Below are 27,557 nucleotides of genomic sequence, written 5' to 3'. Positions count from 1 at the left end.
TTGCGTCAATTAAAGTTTGTGTGTTTTTCTTTATGGTATCTGCATTCTCACCCAGTACTCGAAGCACTTTTGCTGTAAATAATATCTTATCCTTCCGCTGACTCGGTGAGCACTCCGGTTTGATTCAAACCAAATTCTAACTTTCTGTCCCTCTTACGGTCAAACCGTGTTATCTCTGTAAAAGGATTAGCTACAGATTGGACGCTCGGAATTCAATTTCCGGCAGGGACGTTGGGACGTCTCTCTTCACCTTCGCGTCCGGAATGCCCTTGTCTCCCACCCCTCTCTTATCAAGCGGGTACAAGAGCTCTGGATCAGCGACGGCTCTTATTAACACGGTAACGAACCTTCGGGTTTCATACAGTGCTGTAAGTTCCTGACGTAGCTGTTAACTTCTCAAAGCGGACTCATCTCCATTAGGTTATAGTACAGTGTTGCGTCATATTACAGTGAGACTGTTTCCCTTCTGCGCATTACGACCGTGATGATCACATTGCCGCGATCAGCGATTAGTTTAGTTAAGCACAGGGACAACTTTACCTTTCCTTATTTGTTCAGAAAAGTGAGGCTTTGAAGATGGTAAATATGTGCCCAAAAATGTCCACTTTGTAACCGCTCCAAAGAGATGTATCTCCATGGCGTTAGTTTGGGGCGTGTCGTACCGTCTTGTCCCAGAGAACTGCAGCAACCAAGTACGTGTACAATGGTCCATATACAGTTATTCCCACATCCCAGTGCAATTAGCATGAGATCAACATCGCTGCTGCGACAAGAGAGCTAATCCTGTCATTAAATCGGCCTTTTGTTTTCAGCCTCTTATGCCTGCCCGTAATTGGTACTTACACGCCGCTTCATTGTTTAGAGTCACGCACCTCCCATCTCCGCCCCCTGTGCTGGATTCGTATATGACCCTACTATACGAGAATTTTCGCGTGGCTTAAATGTACCTTAAAAGTTGCACTAATATTTTGAGAGTTGTACAATGCTTAAAAGGCGTCGAAGTAACCGGGGGAGGGGGAGGTTCATTTTCAGTAATCTAACCAGTATCTTTCACAAAAATTCTGATCAAACTACATCGTTCGGCTATTTCCGGCTCCACTCGGGTTTATTCGTACGCCTTTCTCACCAAGCCAATCCTGCGCATGCTCAGATGTTTTAGTCCCGTTAAATATGACTAGCACATGTTTAGCGTCATTCGCAAGTTTCTTCAAAATGTCAGTGTTCTGTAGGTTTGATGATGGTGGTTCAGTCACCACCCCCCTCACACACACACACACACACACACACATCAAAGCAAGTGGAGACTTCGTTCAAATTAAATTATTCGGTACCTTCCGAATAGGAGGGCACGAGGTAGCGTAGTTGGTTGAGGCACTATGCTTTAAGCCGGTAGGTCGCGGGTTCAAGTCCCGATGGGGTCACTGGATTTTTTCAGTTGACCTAATCCTTACAGCCGCACTATGGCCCTGGGGTCGGCTCAGCCTCTAACAGAAATGAGTACCAGGAATATTCTTGGAATGTTCTTGGGGGTAAAGGGCGGCCGGCGCGTAGGGCTGACAACCTTACCGCCATCTGTGAGCCGACTGTCTAGAAAATGTGGGAACCTCAACATCTCACAACCCTATGGGCCTCCACGGCCTGTTACAGGGATAGCTTTACTTTACTTTTACCTTCAGAATAGCTTCGGCTTACTCGTGTGCTTCTTCTTAGGCTAACACACGGAAACTCAAGGCGAACTGTTTACATGGGCCAACCGTCCAAATCTTATTGCAACATTAGAATATTAAATACCGTGGCCACTTGCCAACAAAGTACCTCCTCCAATATATATAAGAGTAATTTTTTATTTTAGGTTTAAATGTTTGAAATTCGAATATCGTGTATATATAAATATAGTTCGGGTTTGGTATTAAGTTCAATGTTTGTTGTTTTTTTCGCGGAATTCACTCGTGGGCCCCACAGGGATGTTCGGCAGGCAGCGGGTTGCTCATCGCTGTTTTAAGGGATAATTATTTCAGAAATATGGATCTGGTCTCAAACTTATTTTGTTGACTGATTTATACTACGTACTGAGTACCTTTAACCGTAGTTTCATAAAACTAAGCTCTGTTCACATATCTACAATGTAACTTTAGCAAATTACTGATCTCTTTTAATTATTTTCATTTTGTATCAAATGCGGTAAACGGCTCCTGTCCCGCGCATGCAAATCTTTAACTTGACGCCTAGTAACTGATTCCTTCAATTTAAATTTATTTACACTTTACAATCTGTTTAACGGGTTCACACTTGAAGACGGGTCACAAATTCAAGTGATTCCCATCACGTTAAGTCCTTGTAGAGTGGCAAGTGTCCAAAACTGTTTACAAATTACAAACACCACACATCAAAACCCGAGGAAGGACTCTGATCTCTGATGAGACAGACAAAGGAACCGGAAGGGATTAACAAGTGACGGGACTCATCGACTACTGCATGACGATTATTATTATTATTATTATTATTATTATTATTATTATCATCATCATCATTAGAAGGTCCGTGTAGGCTAAAGAGAGGCTTATACTTTCTTCAGAATTCTTCTAAAACATAGTGAGCACTACTAATTAGCATACATAATTCGAAGTTCTCGCTTCAGGAAGTATGCTGATTGGTGTTTTTTTTTGGATGTGACGCCCTGTAGTCTGGTAGAAGTTTACCAACGTTTTGGAGGAATGTGCTTCTCCAGGACGCAGACAGAAGGTTCCTCTAAAAGTCAGTAAACATCTACCAGACTATACGGCATCACATCCCAGAAGATACGCATCGCCCAGAGAATCTCCAATCAAGCACGGCTGTCTCGACGCTACACGGGCTGAGCTGTCAAACTGCTAAGGAATCAGCACCACACTGTGCACTGAAGTCTACAGTTCTGTACCACACAATATCGCGTGGAGAACAACCGATGCACATCATAAGCAGAAGGAAATAAACTGTGGAATAAAAACACTGTCTACAGCAGTGGTTCTCAACCGTTGTCAGTCCGTGGCCCGGTACCCGGCGGCTGGGAAACGGTGGTTCCTGTCCAACAATTTCACTACAAACACCTTCCAACTAAAATCTCCGTGTGGCACTGAAATAGTGTGATTTTCTTTCCATGTAATACACTACCCACCCTAGCATTTGTACACACTACGGTTCATGCTCATAGCTAATAAGCAAAACCATACTGAGGTTTCTGTTCACTGGTGGCACGGCAAGCACACGGTGGTGAGTTCGCGAACTTCACTGTCACACTTCAGCACTGACAGTAACAACTGCACAAAGCATTTCATTTCGGATAAGCCTACTCGGGGAAATAGGGTGCTTCAAATGTTTCTGCAGAGGAAGTGATCTTGTTTGGGATCACGTATTGTTTTCTCAAACGCGTCCCTAATCTAAAAGACATGTTATCTATTTGAAAACTTTATGAGTCGAGGCCTACTGTGGGGACTGTCCTCTCCAGCCATCAGCAAGACTGTACAAGGGCACAAAGCGGAACTTGCACCCTCTGCTTAGGAGGAACTGAAAACTCATTATCAAATGGAGTGCAACATAATTTGAAACCCTCCTTCTTGAGAATCCTTAACCTGATTTTTTTCCCCCTGTAAAGTTGGCTGCTGGATAAACTAAACATCTGTTGCTGTCTATAATTTTCTGACACATTATTTGGGGAAGGCAAAGTGCGAAACAGGTTTAGGTGTCACGGGCATACACAGATACGCGTTAAATATTCTGATGTCATTTATTCTTAATGTTCTATTTAGCACGGCTTTTACCACGGGAGGGAAGTAACTAATTACGCTTGTCAGTAACATGTGAGGTCACGTTTCACAATAATTTCACCGAAAATATTCAATCTTCGAAAAAAGCAATGTGTTTTATTTTAACGGGTTGAAACAAGTCAACCGGAATGTATCGAAATGTGACAGTTCGAGGACCGCAGTTTCAGTAACAGCGAATAGAAACTATTAAAATTATTTTCGATAAATTTTATACATCCTCCCCTATATCTGCTCCTAATTTAAATTCAATCATTCTGTTCAACTCTAACCAAAGATGTTCACATTTTCGTTTAACAGCAGTTCTTAATATAAACAAAAAGACACACACGCGAGTACTGCGACTTACGTACATTCTAGGCACAAAACGTCGACATACCACAATTCTGTATAATGCTAATATAAGTAACAAATAATTAAATATAAACATTGTAAGTAAATTTTTCGTGCATACGTCACAAACTGTCACCAAATGGCGGTCTTTTTGTAAGCAGATTTCGCCGAATTCCGAACCATACTATGTACAAGAAAAACGTCCAGTACAATCTCATTTGTGATAAGGCATGTCCAAACTTTATTATACAGAGAGAGTAATCGATTAGAGATAATGTGGACATAGCCGGAACCCTAAAATATCACTGACTTCAATATTTGTATAGCGTTTAGCTGATCAGCTGTTATCAGTGGAATGCTTAAATGGCATATATTGTAATGGTAAGAAGTACATGTCAGGAAATATGCATATCAAGAACTACGGTTTTGACTTCGGAATTACTACAAACTTCTCCCCATACGTATAAAACAATTTTACACGAGGGACATGCGGTTATTGTTTTAATCTAAAAATCGTGACTCCTCATTTCTCGGAGAATGCCATTTCAGCACAATTAAAATGTAACTTCATGAATGAAAACAATTAAATGTGCCATTTAAGAAAACGTTCCTTAAATAACAATATAATTAGCCTCAATGCGACAAAAAATATAAGACCTTCACATTGTATCAATGACACAAGTGGCATGAAAACAATTTTAAGATAAACAAATTACCTGAAAAATGTAAACTGTTCCTTCCGCTTTGATTCTGCCTCTGTGTAGTCGCTGCTGATGTATAACAATAGATGGTTTAATTAGTTTCTGTATCTCTGATAAACAGCCAGGTGTTTACACTTAGTGAAAGACAAAACAACACTCCCATTAACCGCACTACTCCTCATGCCGTGATACACGGAAATGACCAACGGGCGCTTGTGACCTTGGTATATAAAGGTGAACAATCGTTTGAGAGAGATTATTAATACTAATATAAAAATAAATATCACTATTTGTTTCCTTGTTGTTACTGATCAGATAACCCGATAGCAACGTCTCTTACTTCTAGTAAAACTAATTTTTCTTTGACTTACATAGTTCATAATCAGTGAGTCCAACCAAAGCATATAATCCTACCATTAAAATGTGACGTAACTTAAAATTCCTTACGTCCGATATGTTGGTACTACTGTGAACGATAATGCACTGGAACTTTGTAGTCATGGCAACAAATGTAGGTACATAAATGGAGTATATGCAAATAAATATTTATTGGAATCTTCAGTGTTTTCTTGTGTGGTGTATATAACTTCAACCTTATCCTTCTATATAAACGGAAAAATGAATCATACGTAAATTAATCAAAGCAAATATGTGTTTAATTAGTTCGTTATTCGAATAAACGTTTAAGCAAATACACCATAACCAATATATATCAAGGACGCAAATTACTTGCTAGTACTAGGTCTGCATTAAGAAAATGTCACTCGCTTCAAGATCTTGGAATTACTGGAGGTCGACACTCTCATCTATCCCATTCAGGCGGAATTTCGTACATCAGCAGTCTGAACCAGCACATGAGTTTGATGTGATTGTTGTTGGTGGCGGTCATGCAGGAACAGAAGCCTGTAGTGCTGCTGCCAGAATGGGTTGTAGTACCTTGCTTATAACCCATAAGAAGGAAACAGTAGGTAAGGTCACATTTCAAATCATGAAATTACTTGACAATCTGTTTCTTCAGGAAAGGGCCGCATTTTGTGTTTTGTGTGACCTAACCATTGCAGATCATCCACCACCTCTTTCTCATTCTCGCTAGTCCATCTGGACAACTGAAACTGCACTTCTGCCGAATTTCATAAATGTAATCAACTGAACATTACAGAATATTTCCAAGATGAACCTCGAAATATTTCAGAGTTTGAGCTTCGCCTGCTATTTTAAGTACTGAATTGACACCCATTGTGTTTGGCAATCATGAAGGGACAACAAGTATATCTGCCGCACCACCTGAATTACTACACCATTCACACAAATCCTCGTGTAACTGAGCCTGAGTAATATGATCAGTAGGGCTTAGAATTTAGACGCCAACAGAAACAAGAAGGAAGACGGGAAGTGGAAGAGGCTGGAACATCCAGATGTAACCCACCCAAACCATTGTTACTTTTCATTCTAACAATTCATAACATAATGGGACCGATGTATTGTACCTATCCTAACAAGTTCGAGTGTGTAAAACCTTTGATGACATTATTACTCACTAAAATTAATTAATATTGAATAACTTGACTAATGACAGAGTGGAAATATGAAGGAAATGAGAATGTTTGTTATTCCACATTTATGTCACATGCACTTATTATGCTTTCCCTTTCTGGCTTTTATACACACGCTATAGGAGTATACAGTGTGGCTGCCTCCTACATGAACTTCTGCTGCATGTTCTTAGTCACATGCATCTATAATTCCTCTTGGCCATGATTGTTATCTTTCATTATAGGAGAAATGTCATGTAATCCTTCATTTGGTGGTATTGGAAAAGGACATCTCATGAGAGAAGTGGATGCTCTTGATGGCATATGTGGTCGAATGTGTGACTTATCAGGAGTCCAGTATAAGGTAAGCTGTAATTATTGTGGATAAAAGTTACTGAATGTCCATACTGAGAGTCCAGATAAGTGCTGTGTCATGAGTGAAGCCCCAGTTGAAAACAACGTTTGTGGTCTGCAGCACTTACGTAATAATCATCAAGTACTTAGAGAAAACTTCCCCATTGCCAATTTAACCACTATAAACCTCCCACATTTACACATCTCAAGTAACAGACCATGTCAAAAATGACTGTGTTGTATCAGTGAATCAACAATTGTTATAAATCATTAGAGAACCATTGTGAGTTATATAAATAGTTCAAGTACTATGCTGGAAGCTGCTGCATCTAGGCATTTTTTGTTTTCATGTTATCATCCATGGATCGTATTATGGTTATTCATGGAAGAACAAATTAATTACAAATTTAGGATCAAACTAAAGCTTTTAGAGGCAACATGCCCTGTGTTCTGAATGACAGCAAAAGAAACTGAACAAATATGGATGCACAGTAAAAAAGTAATGCAATCCCTGTAACAGACCATGGAGGCCCATAGGGTTGTAAGACATCAAGGCTTCCACATTTTCTAGACAATCGGCTCACAGACGGCGGTGAGGTTGTCAGCCATACGCACCAGCCGCCCTTAACCCCAGGAAGATTCCTGGTACTCATTGCTAGAGGCTGAGTTGACCCCAGGGCCATGGTAGAGCTGGAAGGATTCCACTCCATGTAAAAGAGTCCCAGTGTCTAATTAATTAATCATTACTCCATGAAGATGTATAGGAGATGTATAGATCCACACATTCTTCACCTCAGCACTAGTTCTGTCCACTGCGTGTCAAGGATGTATATGTATCAAGCTTGGGCAAACAATATAAGCTTCTATGTTTAGGACTGAACTCATTACAATGTGTCCCAATTGTAAGAGATGTACTACCTAATAAAATATGCTTTAATACAATGTGTGAAACTTTGTTCTATTGAGAATTCAATAAACTTATATATTTAAAAACAAAACTGAATTTTGTTTGTAATTTTTCCATTATATCTTCCACACTTATTAAAAACAAATTTGGCTAACTCTTAAAAAGAAAAATATTATTGTTGAAATCTGTTGTGTGCAGTTAACACTGCAGGCACCAGGATGAAGATTTTACTCTTCTAAGCAGTTAACCTCCAGAAAATTTCCAACTCTGCTGCAGTTGAATTGGCTGTCATAAAATAAATTACAGAAGAATATAAACATAGTTACTAATCAAGGTAAGAATGTTGATGACAGGTTATTTGGAAACACTCCATTGTTTTCAGTTATGTAGCAGTATGAATATGAGAGGTAAAAGTAAGTAAGTAAACCTATCCCTGTAACAGGCCGTGAAGGCCCATAGGGTTGGACCATAAAATCCGGCCCTCGCACCGTGACCTTCAATGATCTATTATTCCCTTTGGATTAACCCTTTAATAATCCTACACTTCAAATGAAATATAGGACTATATTTATGGGGGTGTGATAAAAGTCACTTGGCTCCAATAAGAACTGACCCAGGTGGTGAAATCTTAAGTAAGCTATAGCCTCACAATCACATAAGATGTGTGTGGCTGACTCGTCTTCTTGTGGGCACCTTTCGTAAGTTGGGTCATCTGTCAGTCCCAGTTTGAAAAGGTGCCCTTTTAGGTGGCAGCGTCCAGTAAGTAATCTCATCTTAATAATAATATGCATTAAATGCAAAGCAGTTAATTAGTTTTGTGTTATATAAGATTTTTAACCACTGTCATACAGTTACTAATGTAGCACACCCTGATGTATACTTCAGGTTTTAAACAAGAGGAAAGGCCCAGCTGTGTGGGGTCCACGTGCACAGATTGATAGAGTTCTGTATAAGCAACACGTACAGCAGGAGTTATTCAGAAACACCCCCAACCTGAAAGTGATGGTTGCATCTGTAGAGGATCTGATGACAGAGGAGGCAGTGAACATTCAGAATGAGCAGACTGTGAAGCAGTGCTGTGGGGTTCTGCTGAGTGAGTGTATATATCATATCAGTTGAAGTGAACTGGTGTCACAATCTGTATATTCCTTAGCCTCAGTTAATTTTTTCATATAAAATAACAATCATTTAGTTTATGTACATTGTTGCAGGAAAGGCTTGTGCACTTCTTTATAATGTGGGAGTTATCAAAACTATATTCTTTTTTGGCCCAAAGACCCTGCTTTGCATCCTTAGGCTACAATACTGGGGCCCCACTCACAATGATGTTCTCTAAAACTTCATTCCTCCATAACTGAAAGAAGAGGAAGTTCACTTTTGAAACACAAAACACATTTTGCAGACACTTGTATTTCATGTCACACACTAATATTGTATAGAAACTTAATAAAATGAATTTGGGGTTTATGTAATGCTATGGTTATAATGAATTGATAAAGGTAAAAGGTAAAGTTGTCCCTGTGCTTACCTAATTAAGCACTACGCCATGAAGACGTATGGGGGAATGGATGTAGAGATCCATTATTTTCTTGACCTCGGCACTAGCTGGAGGTGAGTGGTGAGCTTCACACCCCGGCCGCTTTACACCCGGTACCAATTGGATAGGAGCCAGTCTGGAAGATGTGTAGAATAGAAAATTCTTGACCCTACAAGGACTGAAACTCCAACCCCTAGGTCGTCCAGCCCATAGCCAGTCGCTATACCAACTGCACTACTGGTACACACCAAAATTAAATTCACATCACAGTTTTCAAATTTCCCCGGAATCCATCAAGTAGTTTAATGATGATTTAAAGTTACTAATTATTTATACTCTTACTCATATACTTATGGCAGAATTGTAACTGAGTTGACGAGCTCTATCTTCAAGGATCTACTGCCCTGTAGTCTGTTGAATGTAAGCCTACACTTCGGAGGAACGTCACTTCCAGCTTCAGGGTTGAAGGGTAAGCTAAGTTAGAAGCCAACATGTAGCAGGCAGCAGACAAAGCTTTGCTTGCTGTCTGCTTAGCTTACTCTTCAACCCTGAAGATGGGAGTGACACGCTTCTCCTAAATGTCACTTGACATTCAACAGACAACACACTATTATATTCCAGATGATAGAACTCTTCATTACCACTGCTGTGAGAACCTCAAATCCTATATAATTGAGTTATCAAAATGTTTATGGAGCTTTTACATCAATAGCTGTACAGCTATTTGTAGCAGTTTATTTTGTCTTGTTAATATTCTTACGGGTATTCATTATAGATGGACAAATCAACACAGCCTCCTTATTATGCATCCATCTTATATCTTTGTGTAAAGAATGATGCAAGTATATACATTTATAACATTTTTAAAACTCTGAACATATTAAAAATCATTGCAATAATTGTGTGTTCTTTTTTGTGAACTGTAAGGTATCATCTTATTGTTTTTTTTTTCAGATGATGGTACCAAAATTGGTGGCAAAACTGTAGTACTCACTACGGGGACATTTTTGAAGGGTCAGATTTGTATTGGTTTAGATGTCCGACCTGCAGGACGGATAGGGGATGCCCCAGCTATTGGACTAGCGAACACTTTACAAAGTCTGAACTTCCGGATGGGACGACTGAAGACAGGTATGTAACAAAGCATACGTGGAGAGAACAAGACAGAAACAGTATATGCACACTATGGAGCAGTGAGACCGCATAAGACAAGGGCCCAATGTAATTGATACCAGGCTGCTGAGAAACAATGTTATAAGAGGACACAGAATTTCCAGAGGCTCTGAACTTAAACTTTGACAATGAAATGTTAATTAATGAACTAACGGTGAGTGAAATAGTTTACCTATAACTGTTTCCTACACCATTATGACTGTTTGTATTATCAGTATGTTGGTTCTTATGTAATTTCTGAGTTTCATTACTATGGCAGTTGTGACTTTCTAACATTTTGGCTGCCACCATATAATTAGGATCCACAACATGGATCTCTAATTTATCCCACTTTTATGATGCAGTCACAAAATTTACAAACATTAAATCTTTTGTACCCATAATATGAAATTATTCCTGAACTCAAACATGTTAGACCATTAATTGCCCCCCAAATTACAATGACATGCCTGATGAGGTCTAGAAAGCAGTAAATTTTAACTCTAAACTGAAAGAAATCTTAAATGGAAGGCATTTAAATTTAATTTATTGACTCAAAATCATTAAAATTGAACTTTAAATGAGCAAGAACCTTGAACTGAGGAACATTTTCTGTATTAAGATATGGTATTTAGATTATATGTTTATTAGTGAAAGATGTTTGTTACCATGAATCCGTTTGCTCAAAAAATTATATTCTCTAAATGAAATATTTTGCTACTACTCAGTGGCCACTTTCTCTGATCACAGAATAATGTGGGACCTAGAAGCGACAAGTCTTCGTGCAGCCAGTCTGTACAAGTATTACCTTCAACAGCAGTAGCCATGATGTCTACACAGTGGCAAGACATCTGCTATCCCTTTTCATAGTCTATAGTTATTCTGCATTATGGCCATCTCTTGCATACTCACTGGAAATCAGCAATTTGAGATGGACCCAGCACTGCTCTATGATATGATATATAAATGTTGTTTTCCTGACCAATCTGTTTTACAAAACAAATACTCTGGTTAGCTTCTTAACCTGTACAAATGAGATGCATGTATGTAAAGGTAAAGTTGTCCCTGTGCTTAATTATGCATCAAGCCCGGAAGGTGTATAGGGCAGCAGAGATATAGCTCCACCATTCTTGACCTTGGCACTAGATGGAAGTGAGTGGTCAGCTTCATGCCCCAGTCACTTTACCCTGGGGAAAGAGTCCCCAGCACCCACTGGATAATAGGCTGGGTGGGCCTCAAGAGTTGGACTGGATGTTGTGGACTAGAGAAAAATTTCATACCCCTGTCAGGAATCAAACCTCAGCTCTCCAGCCCATAATTCATCACTATAGTGACTGAGCTATTCTGACTGCTGGTGCATATATGTACTTATGTATTATGTACTCCATGGATACCCCTTCCATAACTGTTGCTTAGCATATCTCACCTTCCAGAGATTCTCTCTCTCTCTCGTGCTTTCTAGGTACCCCACCACGGCTGGATGGTCGCAGCATTGACTACAGTGTCTGTACTGTCCAGGAAGGAGATGATCCACCTGTTCCATTTTCATTCATGAATGATACTGTCTGGATTAAGGTAACAACTCCACACTTTCATTTATTTACTGATTCTGTTTCTTCTCCCATGCACTAAATATTAACGATAAATGTATGGTATGCATTTTCAGGAGCTGATGTGGAGCTTTGGCAATAAAGCTGATATATCTTAATTTGTTGTCACTCACTCACTCACTCATGGAACTGAGCCCTTCTGGAGGAGCCGCCAACTGTGCGGCTACTCAAGAACTTCCCAGCATTTTATGGAACCCAAAGGTTTATTGCTGTGTTCACAAGAGCCCTCCACTGGTCCCTATCCTGAGCCAGATCAATCCAGTCCATGCCATCCCATCCTATCTCGCTAAGATCCATTTTAATATTGTCCACCCACCTATGTCTTGGTCTTCCTATTGGTCTCTTTCCTTCTGGCTTTCCCACCAATATCCTCCATACATTCATCTTCTCCCCCATTCTTGCTAAATTTCTCCTTGACTTGACCATTCTAATTATACTTGGCAAAGAGTACAAGTTATGAAGCTCCTCATTATGTAGCGTTCTCCAGCCTCCTGTCACTTCATCTCTCTTTGGTCCAAATATTCTCCTCAGCACCCTGTCCTCAAACACTCTCAGTCTATGTTCCCGCCTTAATGTCAAGAGACCAAGTTTCGCACCCATACAGAACCACAGACAAAATGATAGTTTTATGTATTCTAATTTTTATATTTTTAGACAGCAGACATGAAGACAAATGCTTCTGGACTGAATGGTAGCAAGCATTGCCTGAATTCAGTCTCTTCTTAATTTCTTCCTGAATCACATTTTGATTTGTTGTAGTCATTCCCAAATATCTGAACTGTGCCATATTTTCAAAACATTTGTTAGCTATCTTTTTGTCATGATTTGTCCCTGCATTCTGGTGATGAGACGGAGTACTATTGTTATATTGTTTCTGTTGGATTCATGGCAAGTGAGAAAAAATATCTAAAGTATAGAAATATCAGATTTTTGCCATTTTACAAATCACAGGTAGGAATCCAAATTCTTTTTATGACAAACACACAAAATGTTAATTGTAATAATTATGAAGTGAGAGAAGTCACTACTTCTGATATGAAATTAATTGCCCTAATTAAGACCGACAATAAATATGCTTTACATGAGAAAGGCTGGAATTATACCCAATCTCAGGTTAACCATACGACCTAAACAGGTGGAGAGCTTTGCGTGCCTTGATCACCTCCTGCTAGCAAGAGCAAAAGCTTCTGGTCAAGTCACCCATGCAGACAGGTCAAAGAATAAGTATCAAACAAAACATAACCCTTGCTTCTCCCATGTGAGGACAGGGCATGAGGCCAACAACTTCACCTCAGAAAGCAATATATGTAATTATGGATATCAGATAAAAAAATGGGCATCTGTCATAAAAGAAGCCACTGTTCTTGGAGGACTCTATAGAGCCAAGAAGTTAGCTCTAAGTGGGATGACTCTTCTGCCTCAGCCTGACTGTTGAACACTTTAGGCTGCTGGCATGCTGTAGAGATCCTCATCTGGTAAAGTTGTCCCTATGGTAAATTAAATGCCATGCCATGAAAATGTATGATAGAATGGAGGTATAGATCCATGAAATAGGAGGTGAATGGTCAGCTTCACACTGCAGCCTCTATAACCTAGATATGCACTGAATATGAGACTGGGTGGATCCCAGAACAATTCTTGATGCTGTGGAGAATAGAAAAATCACTTGACCCTGCTGGTAAGCAAACCCTTATTCCTTGGTTTTCCAGCCCATACCCTAGTCACCATATCAACTAAGCTATTCCTTCTCCAGGATTGGTAGAGATAAGCCATAACCTATGATGTTTCTCTGTACAGTGCTTTAGAGCACCTTATTGAGCATGATGCCTACAAACACAGTTTGTATCATAAAATGTTACATCTGTTTTTTAGGCCGAAGATCAGCTGAAGTGCTATCTCACATATACAAATTCAGCTGTTCATAAAATCATCTTAGATAATCTTCATGTGAACAGACATGTCAGAGAAGAGGTCAGAGGCCCTCGTTACTGCCCATCCATTGAATCTAAAGCATTAAGGTATGTACACACAGGATTACAGTAAAGGAGATAAGTTTGATGCAATGGGTAGGGCATGTAGCACGAAGTGCATAGAGGATATTGGTGGGAAAGCCAGAAGGAAACAGACTAAAGGTGGGCAGATAATTATCTGCCCACCTTTAGTCTGTTATAATATTATGTGTATCTTAGAGAGACAGGGTGGAGTAGTATGGGCTGGATTGATCTGGCACAGGATAAGAATCAGTGGAAGGTTCTTGTGAACAAAGTAATGAACCTTTGGGTTCCATAAAATTTTGGGAAAATCTTAAGTAGCTGCACATGTGGCAGCTTCTCATGAAGGGCTCAGCTCCATGGAGTGAGTTAGTTTGTTGATTAGTATGATGTCTGTTTCAGTTTTTTCTTTTTGATGTTTCTGTTCAGGTTTGGAAATAAGAATCACCAGATATGGTTGGAACCGGAAGGGTTTACAAGTGATGTGGTCTATCCCGGTGGTCTCTCATGCACTCTTCCAGAGGAATTACAAGTCAAAATGATCCAACAAATTAGCGGATTAGAGAACACCACAGTCCTTAGGCCGGGTTATGGGGTGGAATATGATTATGTGGATCCACAGGAACTGAATCCTACGTTAGAAACTCACCGTATCAGCTGCCTATTCTTTGCAGGACAGATCAATGGCACTACAGGGTATGAAGAGGCAGCAGCTCAGGGGATTATAGCTGGAATCAATGCTGCTGCAAAGGTAACTAAAGAACTAAGCATTACAAACACAGTCATGTAAGATAATATATGTGGCTGGACCAAGTAATAATTTGCAACTTGATAACTAAATGCTAGTCTTAAATATAAGTCCTAGCATATGTGTGTCCGTGTGCATGTGAGGCAGTATGAGCAACATGCAAGTGTCTGTATGTGTGAGTGTGTGAACTCATGTATGTATATGAAAGTCAATGTGTGCAGAAATATAATAAACACAGCAGCTGTTACATAAAATTCACAGGTATAAACATAACAAAGAGTATAGAAATGCATATTATATGCTGGTGTAAACTGAAAAGCAGGAATTTTCAGATCTGCCACTGACTGACTGCACAAAAGCTTTACTTCAAAATGTTGAATTACCCATCTGTACAGTTAATTTAGCTGGAAATATTATCTCGAAATTTATGATCTCTATATGTACAACACACAGTTTAAATGACTAAGATTACTTTCCTCAGGCACAAGGCAAGCCAGAATTTTGTATTGGACGCACAGAAGGCTACATAGGCGTGCTGATTGATGACCTTACCACACTAGGAACAAATGAACCCTACAGAATGTTTACGAGTAGAGCTGAGTTTAGGCTATATCTGCGCCCTGATAATGCAGACCTTCGACTTACTGGTAAAGGTATGTTATTCACCATCTTTAATTTTGAAGAACTGAAAATAGCCATATTGATATTGCTCTCCAAGAGAGAAGATACAGCAAACTTCAGTAATTGTAGGAGAATAAATTTTTATGTACAATGTATAAAATATGTGCTAAAAATATAGCAAGAAGAATTGGAACAATAGACCTATTGATATCGAAACAGTGAAATGGGTTCAGAAAAAGCCACTCTTGCGCTGACAGTACTTTTATTATTCAGCAATTAGGTGTACAGCTGAGGAACATGCCTCTTGTTTCTAAATTAGATTCTGTTCTCCATAATAAACTGTGGGGAACTGTGATAAATAGAGGTACACCAAGTCATCTGATAAGAGTGCTACACAGTTTGTAATAATGGCTTTTAAATGAAAACATTCTGTAAAGTCAAAAATTGTTATGTATGATAAACCTAGTGAGCATGTAAACTGTTTTTAATTACCTAAGATATACTATTAAGTTTTTCAAAATAAAAATTTGGAAATGAATCTGAGTAAATTTAACCACATATGTGGATGATAAGGACAGCACTGAATAAAAACACAAGGAAACACAGATTAAATTTTATAAAACTGTGGCAATCACAGCTTTAATGTACACCTCTGAAACATGAACATTGACAAGAAAGCAAGGCAAAAGCTAGAAATGAACAGAAATTAAATATCTTAGAAATGTGGTGGGATAGGCATTGAAGGATCAAATTAGAAAGACAGTGTTAGAAATGAACAAAATATATAAACGTAAAAAAAAGGCAAAATTGTCCCTGTACTTAATTAGTTAAGCACTATGCTATGAAGGCATACAGGGAGTGGAGGTGTAGCTCCACCGTTCTTGACTTCAGCACAATTTTAATAATAGTACTCAGAATAACTGGATTCATCATCTTGAAAAACTAGAATCTGAATGCATTCCAAAACAGTTAAAGTATTGTACTCCTAGAAGAATAAGATCCACTGGATACCTGAAGTTGTAGCGGCCTCCGTAGTCTAAGAGGTAACGTTCCCACCTCATGACTCGTAGTACGCGGGTTCAAATACCCGGCGGAGGTCGTCGAATTTTTAAGGGTGGAAAAATTCAAGGAACAAGTCCTCCAGGAGGGACTTTAAGCCGTGGGTCCTGTGTCGTAGCTTTACAGCACATAAAAGAACCTCATATCTCAAAAGGAGGTCACTGAGCCAAATTTATGGACGTTTCCCGCCCAACAGCAGTCTCTAATACCTCTGGTAGATGGGGGAAGCATTATAGATACCTCTCAGCTAGTAGAGCCGGTCTCGCTGGCTGGGCGGGACTGATGGTAAGCACCAGTACCGGTAAGATATAGAGACTGCTAGAAATCATAGAGGGAAGCACAATGGACCAATACAGGTCTAAGTGCATGGGGAAACCCACCCTCTCCAATAACTAACTAACTAACTACCTGAAGTTGTTCTGGAAGGATAAACTTACCTTACAGAGGAATCGAATAACTGCAAGGTCCAAACCCTGATGGTGGCAGTGGCGGTGGCAGCAACCAGGAAGATGATGAAGCCCACATAAACCCTACTATATATATAAAGCTTAAATTAAATTTAACTGATTCTTTCAATGGCTTATGTACAAGAACTATGGACACAACAATATATAACTTTCATTTACAGTGTTGTACAAAAAAATACAAAATTTGTGTGTTCATAGTATGAATAGCTTTACACTGGTAAATTTGAACCTGCAGCCCACATTTATACATAGGTCGTTTCCCTCTATGTTGCTGGAGACAACACATAGTTACAGTATAAAATGAAGCTTATGACACTGACATGATGAATACATTATTGGAAGGAAAGAGTGATCAATATTGATAACTGAAGTAATGTAAATCAGCACACACACATAATATTAATGACTGGAATATTCTGTTGTATAAGTGGTGATAGCATATAGCAACTAAAAGGTAACTAAAGAATATCAAAATAATTTAATTCAGAGAGATGTCCTATGTATATATTATTTAAAAGAGATCACACATTTAATTTCATGAAGAATATGTAAATTTTACATACTGCAATAAATGCAATAAGTGTCTTTATGTGTACTGTGCTACAGCACAAATGAAGTCTTCAAATCACACATTCAGTCTTCACAGGCTAACTTCTTGTACTCTTCTTCAACTACAAACTTCCAGTGGCTATCTCCTACCAAGACTGACTTGTCCCTGAACCGACCGAATCTGTCACTTATACAGCCAAGGAGCAGACATGCATATCACATGACCACCACCCACCAGTGTATGATGTCACTGCTGACATGGAAAACACAGCCTCCTCTACTGTTGCATGTTGGACCGTGTTTACAGAGCTGTTGCCTGGCAACACCTTGATGAACTCCATTACAATATTATATTTGTAATATAGCCACCATTTCTAAACGTCCTTGCTCCAGTTGTGTATTATGTAGGGTACAAGACCTTAGTTACTGCCACTAGAATACAATTCTTAACAATGTTGACTTGGTATCTGATTATCACTTTTGTAAACAGTTTCTCACAACCAAACTACTTGGAATTAGCCACTTTATGCAGTGAAGAGAGGGAACATAAATTTGATATTGACTAATGTGTTATGGTCATTCAAGATACATGAACACAGCACCAGCTGACTTTGTTTCTTTAGTAAAGAATCATGATCAAGTGGCAGCACAGATGAATTCAAAATTACTTTTTTTTTTCAAGGTTTCAAAATTGGATGTGTATCTTCAGAAAGATTTCATAAGATGTGCAAAATGGAAAAAGATATTGCAGATGGGATTGGACTCCTGAAATTGGTTGTTAAACCTGCATCTCAGTGGAGAAAGTTGTTGCACATGCCTACGTCAAAGGGGACACTGTTAAAAAGGTAATGTCACAGTTGGATACAACGGATTTCTGTTATATATATAAAGGTAAAGTTGTCCCTGTGCTTAACTAATTCAGCCCTACACCATGAAGGAGTATGGGGGAGTGGATGTATAGATCCACATTTTCTTGACCTGGGCAGTAGATGAGGTGAGTGGTCAGCTTCTTGTCCCTGGAGAAAGAGCGACCGGTACCATTGAATAGGAGGCTGGGTGGGCCTCAGAGACACTCTGGATGACGTGGAGAAGAGAAAATTCTTGATCCTACCAGGAGTCGAACTCTGACCCCTCAGTCATTCAGCCTGTAGCCAGTCGCTGTACTGACTACGCTGTCCCAGCTCCTCCTCTTATAAGGGAACAAAATTATTTAGACAGGACTGACATGATGGTGACAACCTTAGTTGTTGCGCCAAGCAGTGAAACCACTGCTGGGTCCATTGAATTTACCTTTCTTTACAGTGTTTGCAGTACGATTCCAAATGGATTTTCCAAAACAAAGATCTCATTCTCAGGAGGATCAAAGAGGCTTACAAAATCAATTTAAAAAAGAAAAAAATAGAGAAATATTTTACTGCTTGTTGCTCATGATGTTTTTGGTCATTTCATCATCAGGTCTCTTGGTCATGTCATCTCAGATATCTGTAGCTAAGCCTTTGGGTACTAAGCATTACTACACTATGAAGATTACAGTCTTTTGAGGTGTGATGCTGTACAGTCCATTAGATACGAAGATGGAAGCTGCACTTTCCCCCCAAAATAGCAGTAAACATCTACCAGACTACACAGAGTCAGATCCCAGGAGACAGTAGTCTTCAAAGTGACCACTGAGAGAACCTCAAACCTCACGTATTTACACTCTGTTTGTTAGTGCATTTGACATTCTGTCAGTCAGCCATGATGAGATCACAGTGGAGAAGCTCACAAAGGCACTGCCTGATGTGTTCTCTCAGCTGGGGAAAGACAGCAATCTGAATCAGCGCTTGAGGACTGAGGCACTATATGAGGCAGCATTAGTTGAGCAGCAAGAAGAGGTGATGGAAATCAGGCGAGATGAGGCTCTCAGAATACCCAGCCACATTGACTACACAGCGTAAGACATGCCTCTCTTACCTTACTACTTTAATGGGACTTATATTTACATATATATATATATATTGACGACTAATGCCTTGTTTCATTCATTTAGGAAATCCTTGTGTCTGTCTTCTGAGGAGCAAGAGAAACTCTCATCTGTCCGTCCACAAACAGTAAGTGGAACAAATTGAACTTCTTCTGAGAATGTGAACACTGTTGCCTCTCCTTGGGATACTATCTTGAAAGTGGAGGGGTGGGGAGCTGTGCTAGTGGGAGCATCAGCTCCTGGTAGTGTCACCCAAGCTAGTTGAGTCAAGGGATAGGGCCATACAAAAGGTACTTTCTGAGGCTGACTGCCTCACCTAAAAAGCAGTACATGTTAAGATATCTAATGACAGATGCCAAATGGATAATTTAGGGAAATGAGTAAGGAATGTTTACAATGACACTGAATTGCAGCTTGTTGCTTGGAATATACTAAGTTTACTCAGAAAAGGAACATTAATGTTGAAGTGATTAGAATGGATCAAATATGGGTGGCTAAGAAAATTCTTTAAAATAAGTCAGGAGAGTAGAAATAATTGGAAAGGCCCAGACTGGGATCAATTCTGAAGGGCTCTGATGGTGTTGTGTAACACTTGGAATTACTGGATTTTGGACTTTGTTCATTGGCCGGTATTTTAAAGAGCATAACATTTCAGAAACTTGACCTGTTTCCATCATCATGTGAGGGTGTGGGAGAGACATACTCCTAATATCACAGTTTGTCAACAAGAGATGACAGGAAAATCTACAATAAAAATTAAATATTTTTATTGCATAATGTATATACTGTATATATAGCTATAGATATACTGAAAGAGGTTATACAGTGATTGAGATCAGCTCTTTCTAACCAGACCAAGCAGAGTAGCTTTCTCCCACCCCCCTCACCTGAGGATGGAAACAGATCCAGTTTCCAAAACATTGTGTTGTTTAGAATACCAGATGATGAACAAAGTCCAAAAACCCAGTAATCCCCAGATTGTGATGGCTGGGTGATATGGAGCTCAAAGTGAAGAAATGGAAGACAGAAGAAAATAACAGAGAAGAATAGACATCTGTTGTAGAGGAGGCCAAGGTTCTTAGGGAACCATGGAGCCAAGGAGTAAGTATGAACCCATCTGCTGAACATGGTAAATTAATTTGAAGCACATGAACTACAAATCCCAACAAAGGAATTTCTAAATAAGCAGAAAGTGTAAATTATGCTTTTTTTAAAGCCACTGTATAAAGGTAACATTTCAATGGATCCAGCAATAGCTTCTTCACAGTTATTTGCCACTTACATGTCACACAACAAAAATTGATTTCCTAAATAATCCTTTGCAAAAAAAAGCACACAGTTTTTCAGTTATCACAAAAACCTCACTATGTGGTGCTGCTTGCTTGGAAGTTGTACATCATTCTAAGTTTCATGTTTTAGTAAAGATTTAATGAGAAACTGGGGATGTAATTACTTTAATTACTGGAATGCTGTGTAAATGAAGGGAAACACTTAAGTTTTTGGAATACATTATAGCATGTTAAGTTTTTTTTAAACTCACTGTGTTACTCTGTTACATAAATGTCAATTTGGCAGATCTTGGATTGGAGATCAGTTTTATCTAACACTGATTTTACTCAACCTCTTGACACAGTGAAAATATTGTGAATATAAGAAACATCAGACATTTTAAACTGTGAGTCCCCTAGCAAAGGCAGAAATGTATCTTGTGTGTGCTTTCACTTCTGACATACAGTAATACATTCCCCAGATAAACACTTACTAACCACGAACCATTAACATTAAAGGCAATTCATCTGAGAAAGTACTGCTTCAGTCTTACACTTCTTTCCTATGTTTTCAGATAGCAGCTGCTAGTCGTATTCCAGGTGTGACACCCTCTACTCTATTGAGACTGCTTCGGCACGTTAAGTACCAAGAAGTTCAAGAAATAGCTGTATAGGTGTAATTATGCATGAGAACAAGAAATACAGGTCAAATGATGTATTCCATCATGGACATATATTCCAAATGCTTCCTTTGCTGTGTTTTGAGACTTCAATATAAAGTAATGAGCCATGTTATTCAAGGGCAAAAGTTGAATTAGGTTCATAAACCCTAATAAAGACCTTCATAAAATGTCATGAAACCATAACTAAGTTGATGGAAGTTTTTTTTAATCCCTAGGTATCCTGAAAAGCTCGTGGTTTTCCTCAGTCCAGCAATGTAAATGCTGGGACATACATTATCATGACTGATTCCTTCCACATCCTTCTAAATTCATCTTTCACACTTATTCTATTCTGTGCTACATAATCTATGTAGCTGAGAAAGCTGACAATCCAAATCCTTCTTAACCACTAAATAGATCACTCAGGATTGGCAACAGTGGTGGGTTCTTGCAAGCAGAGGAATGCACCTGCTGGTTTCATAAAATTCAGGGAATTTCTTTTGTAACTTAGGAACTGTACTCGTTGAGTTAGCAACCACAAAAATCAGTCACTCATATGTAAGTCTAGCCAGAACAGGATTATTTCATTCGTATAGACAAACTGAAGAAAGTGATCTTTGCAACTATTACACACATAAAAAGGCCATCTGTAGCAGGATCAGTGTTTTGCCTTCCATACCAACATCTTCTTTCAAGAGTCTGTGATAGTGTGATTATTGTTAAGGAGAGTGTTGGAAGCTCTATCTCTGACTGTCGAAGTTCCAGCTGCTGCTGTGCATTTCTACTTCATACTGGGTATAGTCTGAGGTTCCAAAAATGTCCATGACCTCTTATTGGATACACAAAATAGTGTCATGATTTGGAAACACTATATGACACTATTTATTCTATCAGTGCAGATTACTGCCTTTTCATCCCTCTATTTACCTTGCTACCAGTAACTGTCTATATTGTCACGTGATGGAGTGACTGTAGACAGGATTTACTGCACACTACAACTAGTTATAGCATTAGCACTGATTCACACTCTACACTTCTCAGTCTTGTATCTTCACTGGTTGTCACCTGGTAATGGCGTCCAGCGCTGTAGTTTCCTCAATTTCTGTGTTCACTTCTTTATTGGCCAGTGACTGTCTCACAACTCCCATCTCAAGATTGTCTTGTGATGAAGTCGAAGTTATGTTATGACTGATGGTCAGTCAGCCTGTCTGTCTTCGAAGAAAGCATCCATCTGGGGCTTAAGACCAGATCTTTATTACAGTCAGACTGTTGCAGGCTTGTTCATGTGGGGCAGTCTGTCTGACAAGAGGACAGATCAGTTGTTTGCCAGAGTCACAGTCAGCAATAATGAGTCTGTTGTCAATATGTAGCTAGCGATCCCCATACCAGGCCGTGAAGGCCCATAGGGTTGTGGATGTTGAGGGTCCCACATTGTCTAGACAATCATACAATTTACATTTTACATGTCATTAAATGTATATACAATACAAGATCTCTGTCAGTCCAGGCTCGGTACAGCAGATCATGCCCTATCCTTAGTAGCTCCTGCTACAATGGCAGTCTAGTCACTTAGCTTAGCCACCAATTGTCTTGTAATCAAGTCAAAGTCACATTGTGAATGACGGTCATTCAGTCAGTAAGTCTTGGTGTCAAGCCCCATCTGGAGCTCAGGACCAGATATTTATTACTGTTTGGCAGTTACGGTCTTTTTTTTTTTTTTTGTGGGGCACCCTCTCTGACGAGAGGACGGGTCTGTCTTTTCTATATGCTGCTGGTCCTTGCCAGCGCAGTCTTTCTCGGGTCCGAGTCCCTTTGGACTTGCAACCATATTTTACTGTGTCAGATTTGAGACTTCCCTTTTTGTCACCTCCTACGACTCACAGGGTCGCAGTGGAAATACAGGGTGTCTTGTAATCACAGCTGCTCCTCATTACATAGCCTTGACACAGACCGCATAGATAACATCTCTCCCAAGTTCTATATTTGTGCCACACGGGTATCACGCAGACCATGCAGAGAACAACGGCCATTGTTTTCGGAGCCATTACCTAGCAATGGCTGTTGTACAGCTGCTTATTTCACAGTCGTTGCCTAGCAGCGGTCTACATGCCACAATATATTCCCAAATAGCTGATGTTATCTCAGTCACCTTCCTTGAAATATACCTTCTTCACTACATCTAATTTACTGCCAAATAATATAAAAAAGTAAAATGTATAAAACAGTTGGTGAAAGTGGATACTATCCAATATTAAAAAATTTTCATAAGTGCCTAAGAGGACATATTTTAAAACTCATGAGGACCAGCAAATAAATGAGACAAGCATGCAGTATGTCCCTGACTTTACTTAATATATATGTAAAGTAAATAATAAGACTGGAATTGCTGCAAAAAATGAAATTGAAATTGGCATGTAACAAAGTAATTTGACCAATAATATATGCAGATGATCACATAACGATAACAAAATCTGAGGATGGCTTACAAATTAGAACACACTAACTAAACAACACTGCGTGTTAATATGACATGGAAATGTATGCATTAAAAACCAACATATTGTTATCAGTAATGACAATGTGTGGGAGAAATATTAAAAAAGTAACAACAGAAGGAAGTGTAAAAGTAACAGAAAAAAAGATCAAATTTTGTTTATGTGAGAAGAGTAATTTCAGAACTGTAGATAGATTCTAACATAACATTACAAAAATATGTGAAATAAGTGGTATAATTACAAGAAATGTTGGTGCACAGATGTCAGTTAAAACAAAGTTATGCCCACACTACATCACATCAAGAGCTACCCTTAACCAAGGTAATGAAATTAGGATTTTCAACAAAATATTACTTCAGAGATTAGGGTTAGACAAATGTATTCCATTACCATTCAAGTAGATGAGACTTAGGAGAACCAAAAGAATGATGGACAGACTGAGATTATTTTGGGATCCAAGTCTATAAACAGGTGATCCATCACAGTTGCATGAACTTTCTGGAAAAACAAAAAAGTCAATTAAAACTGTGTAATTAAACCAATAATGTCATGTTTCATTAGAAAGGTTTGTCACTAACTACAAAATACCTGAGGAAATTTGTTGCTTGTTTCAAACACCACCAGTTCCTAGCCTCTGAACTGAGAGTGTTCAGTTACAGGATGTTCACCATACAGGAAGGACCTGAGCACAGGAAACTGAAGATTCTCCACTGACTGAAACCATTGCTAGGGAACAGCTGTTGAAAACACTGCGGGCTGGGGAAGACTTAGTGTTCGCAGTGTGGAGATAGCAGTGGCACTGTAATTCCTTGTAGTTTTGAGTTGTCAATAAATTCAATATCCAAGCCATACCCTGTCTATAGTCACACCCCAGAAACATGACAATAATTTATATGTGATGAAGTTATAGAAAAAAATATAGTCTTTCCAGCAGAAAATTCTTATTCTTTTATTATTAGTTTTTACACATAGAGCAACCAGCCACTAACACAGGCATGTTTAATCGCTCTGTTATGATGTAGTGACTTCATCGTTTGCTCTTTGGGGTGTATTTCATTTTCCAGTGCTGACCTCAGTCTTGAACTTAGGAACATCATCTCCAAAGGAAACATAGCTCCTGAAGTTATGACATCAAATACATGTACCACATACCTCTACACATAATATGTGATGTCCCCAAAGTTATAATCAAAGAGCTAGGCTTCATTAATTCTCTGAAGCCTGTAATTACATACGTTGGCAGCATTCACTAAATGTATCACTTGCCAAAGCAGTACAGACTGCAGAAAACATTTCACACAGCTCTGAAGACTCATTTTAATGTATGGAGCAGAAACATAACAGATATTAGCAGACTAACAACAGCTGGGCTAAGATATATAAAAGACTAACTAGCAGCTGAAATGAGATCTTTAAAGACGTACAGAAGGTAAAAGAACTTATGAGACATCCTCATACATTATCTACATTTTATACAATGGAAATAGATGAGGAACAATTTACATTGTCCCTCATGTTTACTCTAGAAAGGATTGAGATTGCATTCAAGACATGTAGGAAATAAACACATGAATTATTGAAATTGATACAGTACACCATATATGGCACTTTACTTATGACATTTCATACAGTTCACATAAAACTAATACTGATTAAGATTCCACACATGAATGCCGTGTGACTAATCTTCCAGTGCTGCTGAGATCACCGTTATCTGCACTAGGAATCATCATGCTAATGCTAAGTCTATGTGGTAACATCAACTGATAGGAACACATTGCAAATATCACTTTGCTCATTGAATGACGTTCATTCACATTCAAACAAAGTACAAATAAATTTAAAAAAAAAGACAGCTTTACAGTTTTTCATATTACTTAGAATGTAATCAAATTGTCTACGATTACTGAACGAAATTAAAGGAAAATGATACAACCAGAATTTGACGGTTGGAACTGAAGATCTAGTTCCAGATGGCGCTTATTAATTTCTATACAGCTGAGTTTCTATTCAGGTTTTCCTTGCTGTGTTTAGTATCTGCATCATCCTGAAATTAGAGTAGCCCTCAACATGTCACTACTACAGCTGTGTTCCTGTGCCTGCTCTCCTCTGTCTTCTGCCCGCATAACATTTCACTCTGAATCTCTGCATGCAACTTGCAGTTCCACTGTGTACAGCTTCGCACAATTTTACACTGTCATGGCAGTGCTGAATTACAAGTGTGCATGTGTAGGCCACACTGAATTAGAACAAACATCAATACAATAAGCAAACACTTAAGGCATGCATTTTATACATATTTAAATTAATGACTTAAAATATGCTTTTACTTGACTGTCCAATAGCTGATCCAATTTTGCCATGTATTACTGAAATACGCATAAAAATACATTCTATTGTACAACAGTAAAATTTAGTCTTGGACTGGCATCAGCTTAAAATTACTGACAATTTAAAATTGTCCGTCACTAATATGAAAGCAATGAAGAAGGAATGGCAACATAATTTCCTTCAATTTAAAATTTGTCTGGATGAAATAAAATCAGTCAGGTTCTTAAAGCATCAGTCTTGTTCTCTCGTCAGTAAAAATACATTTTGACTTCACTTGGTGGGACCATATTTTTGGTATTTCTTTCTTTATAATATGTTTGGTGAGTACGTATCCATTAACAGGAACCACTATATTATAACATGTAAACTTTGTGTTCCAACTAAGAATTATTCAGTCAGAATCCAATATTCAAGGATATTTCTTGCTTGGATCAGTAGCTGCTTTTGGCCCACATGAGGCTCTGCATCACATAAAATCAGTAAGAAAGTGTACAAAGAAGTTTCCTTTCCTTAGCCAGGTGGTCTCACTAATTCCCATCCTTTCTGAGGTGCTTCAACATAGGGTCTCGAGATGTGCAGACTTGGTCGAATGGTTGTTTGTGACCGAGTCTCCAAGGGATGGTGGGCCCTGTGAGTAGAGTGAGAGGTGGTGCCCCATGTTAGTCCTCTGGGTCCGCTGTTGTCGCAAACACCACAGTCTGTTTATGGCTGACCACACTTGCGGCTGACATCCAGCCACCAAAAAGATGAACACTCCCTGTAGTGTATTGATGAGATCAGTAACATACCAGATATAATGTGGACCACCTACAGCCCATGAGATCACATCTGCCACCCAAGTTAGTCCCATTACCACGACCAGCTTCAAACACACTCGACCCAGGGTTGCTCTGGAAACAAAATATTTGGTTATTAAAGATGCCCAGCACTAAGTAAACTAAATATCTCACTCTAATGTCCCTGAATGCTGGAGTTTAATGGTATGAGACTGAACCTCCTGATGGAGACGAATGCCAGTGTATCAATACAACATGTGTAATCAATCATAAGTCTCTCCTTGAAAATTCAAGAGGTCCATTATTAAATACAAAACTCTGACTGAACTACCAACATTCTTCAAGCGGCAGATCCTCTGTTATGAGTTACTACAGCAGCAGCATCAGTTACCCAAGCTACCACAGGTGGCAATGAATATGTACAAAATAATACAGCAAGAAATGTGGAAATGTAGCCAGCCATGAAGAGATGATATGCACGCTTGTAACCATGATCCAGACCACAGATGCAGCCTCTGTATAAAAATATACTCTGGACCCATGATTCTTTGCCAGAGTTATATCACTAAGCTGAACGTGTTTATCCTGGCCTCTGCCGTTTCAGTGTCACATTTTAGACCAAATGATTCTGCAAGAAAGCAGAGTGAATATGGAAAAAAGTTATGATGATTAAGAAAATGTTACAGAAATATTAACCTTTT

At 39.0% G+C, this 27,557-nt stretch overlaps 3 protein-coding genes and 1 long non-coding RNA gene across 9 annotated transcripts in view; 1 reads left to right on the top strand and 3 right to left on the bottom strand.

Moving 5' to 3' along the window:
* Window positions 1–5,057, bottom strand: part of LOC111862894 (protein-tyrosine sulfotransferase) — a 193,776-nt gene extending 188,719 nt beyond the window's left edge. For all 6 annotated transcript variants that reach the window (XM_023848690.2, XM_023848695.2, XM_023848691.2 and 3 more), the window contains exon 1: window positions 4,850–5,057. The gene's annotated coding sequence lies outside the window, so the exon portion shown is untranslated. The remainder of the gene's footprint in view (window positions 1–4,849) is intronic.
* Window positions 5,058–5,311: 254 nt separating this feature from the next.
* Window positions 5,312–21,450, top strand: LOC111862899 (protein MTO1 homolog, mitochondrial). The gene is made up of 12 exons (XM_023848709.2): window positions 5,312–5,802; window positions 6,612–6,730; window positions 8,513–8,720; window positions 10,119–10,295; window positions 11,779–11,891; window positions 13,799–13,944; window positions 14,347–14,668; window positions 15,147–15,318; window positions 18,044–18,206; window positions 19,073–19,294; window positions 19,391–19,451; window positions 21,168–21,450. Exons 1-12 carry the CDS (start codon window positions 5,592–5,594, stop codon window positions 21,264–21,266), a joined length of 2,013 nt encoding a protein of 670 aa, XP_023704477.1. The 5' UTR covers window positions 5,312–5,591; the 3' UTR covers window positions 21,267–21,450.
* On the bottom strand, window positions 18,473–24,643 carry LOC117282193. The gene is made up of 3 exons (XR_004512843.1): window positions 24,338–24,643; window positions 24,140–24,247; window positions 18,473–18,550 (listed from the first exon to the last, which is right to left on the bottom strand). It is a non-coding gene; the product is annotated as an uncharacterized LOC117282193 (long non-coding RNA).
* An 85-nt stretch (window positions 24,644–24,728) lies between these two features.
* LOC111862873 (probable G-protein coupled receptor Mth-like 1) overlaps window positions 24,729–27,557 on the bottom strand; it is a 45,827-nt gene continuing 42,998 nt past the window's right edge. The window contains exon 5 of the mRNA XM_023848640.2: window positions 24,729–26,970. Within this exon, the coding sequence (XP_023704408.1) occupies window positions 26,634–26,970 (337 nt within the window). The 3' untranslated portion in view covers window positions 24,729–26,633. The remainder of the gene's footprint in view (window positions 26,971–27,557) is intronic.

Source organism: Cryptotermes secundus, unplaced genomic scaffold, assembly GCF_002891405.2.
Source record: "Cryptotermes secundus unplaced genomic scaffold, Csec_1.0 scaffold528, whole genome shotgun sequence".
NCBI classification, from domain to species: Eukaryota; Metazoa; Arthropoda; class Insecta; order Blattodea; family Kalotermitidae; genus Cryptotermes; species Cryptotermes secundus.
The sequence above is the reverse complement of the archived record's forward strand: the minus strand, read 5'-3'. Positions and strand labels throughout refer to the sequence as shown.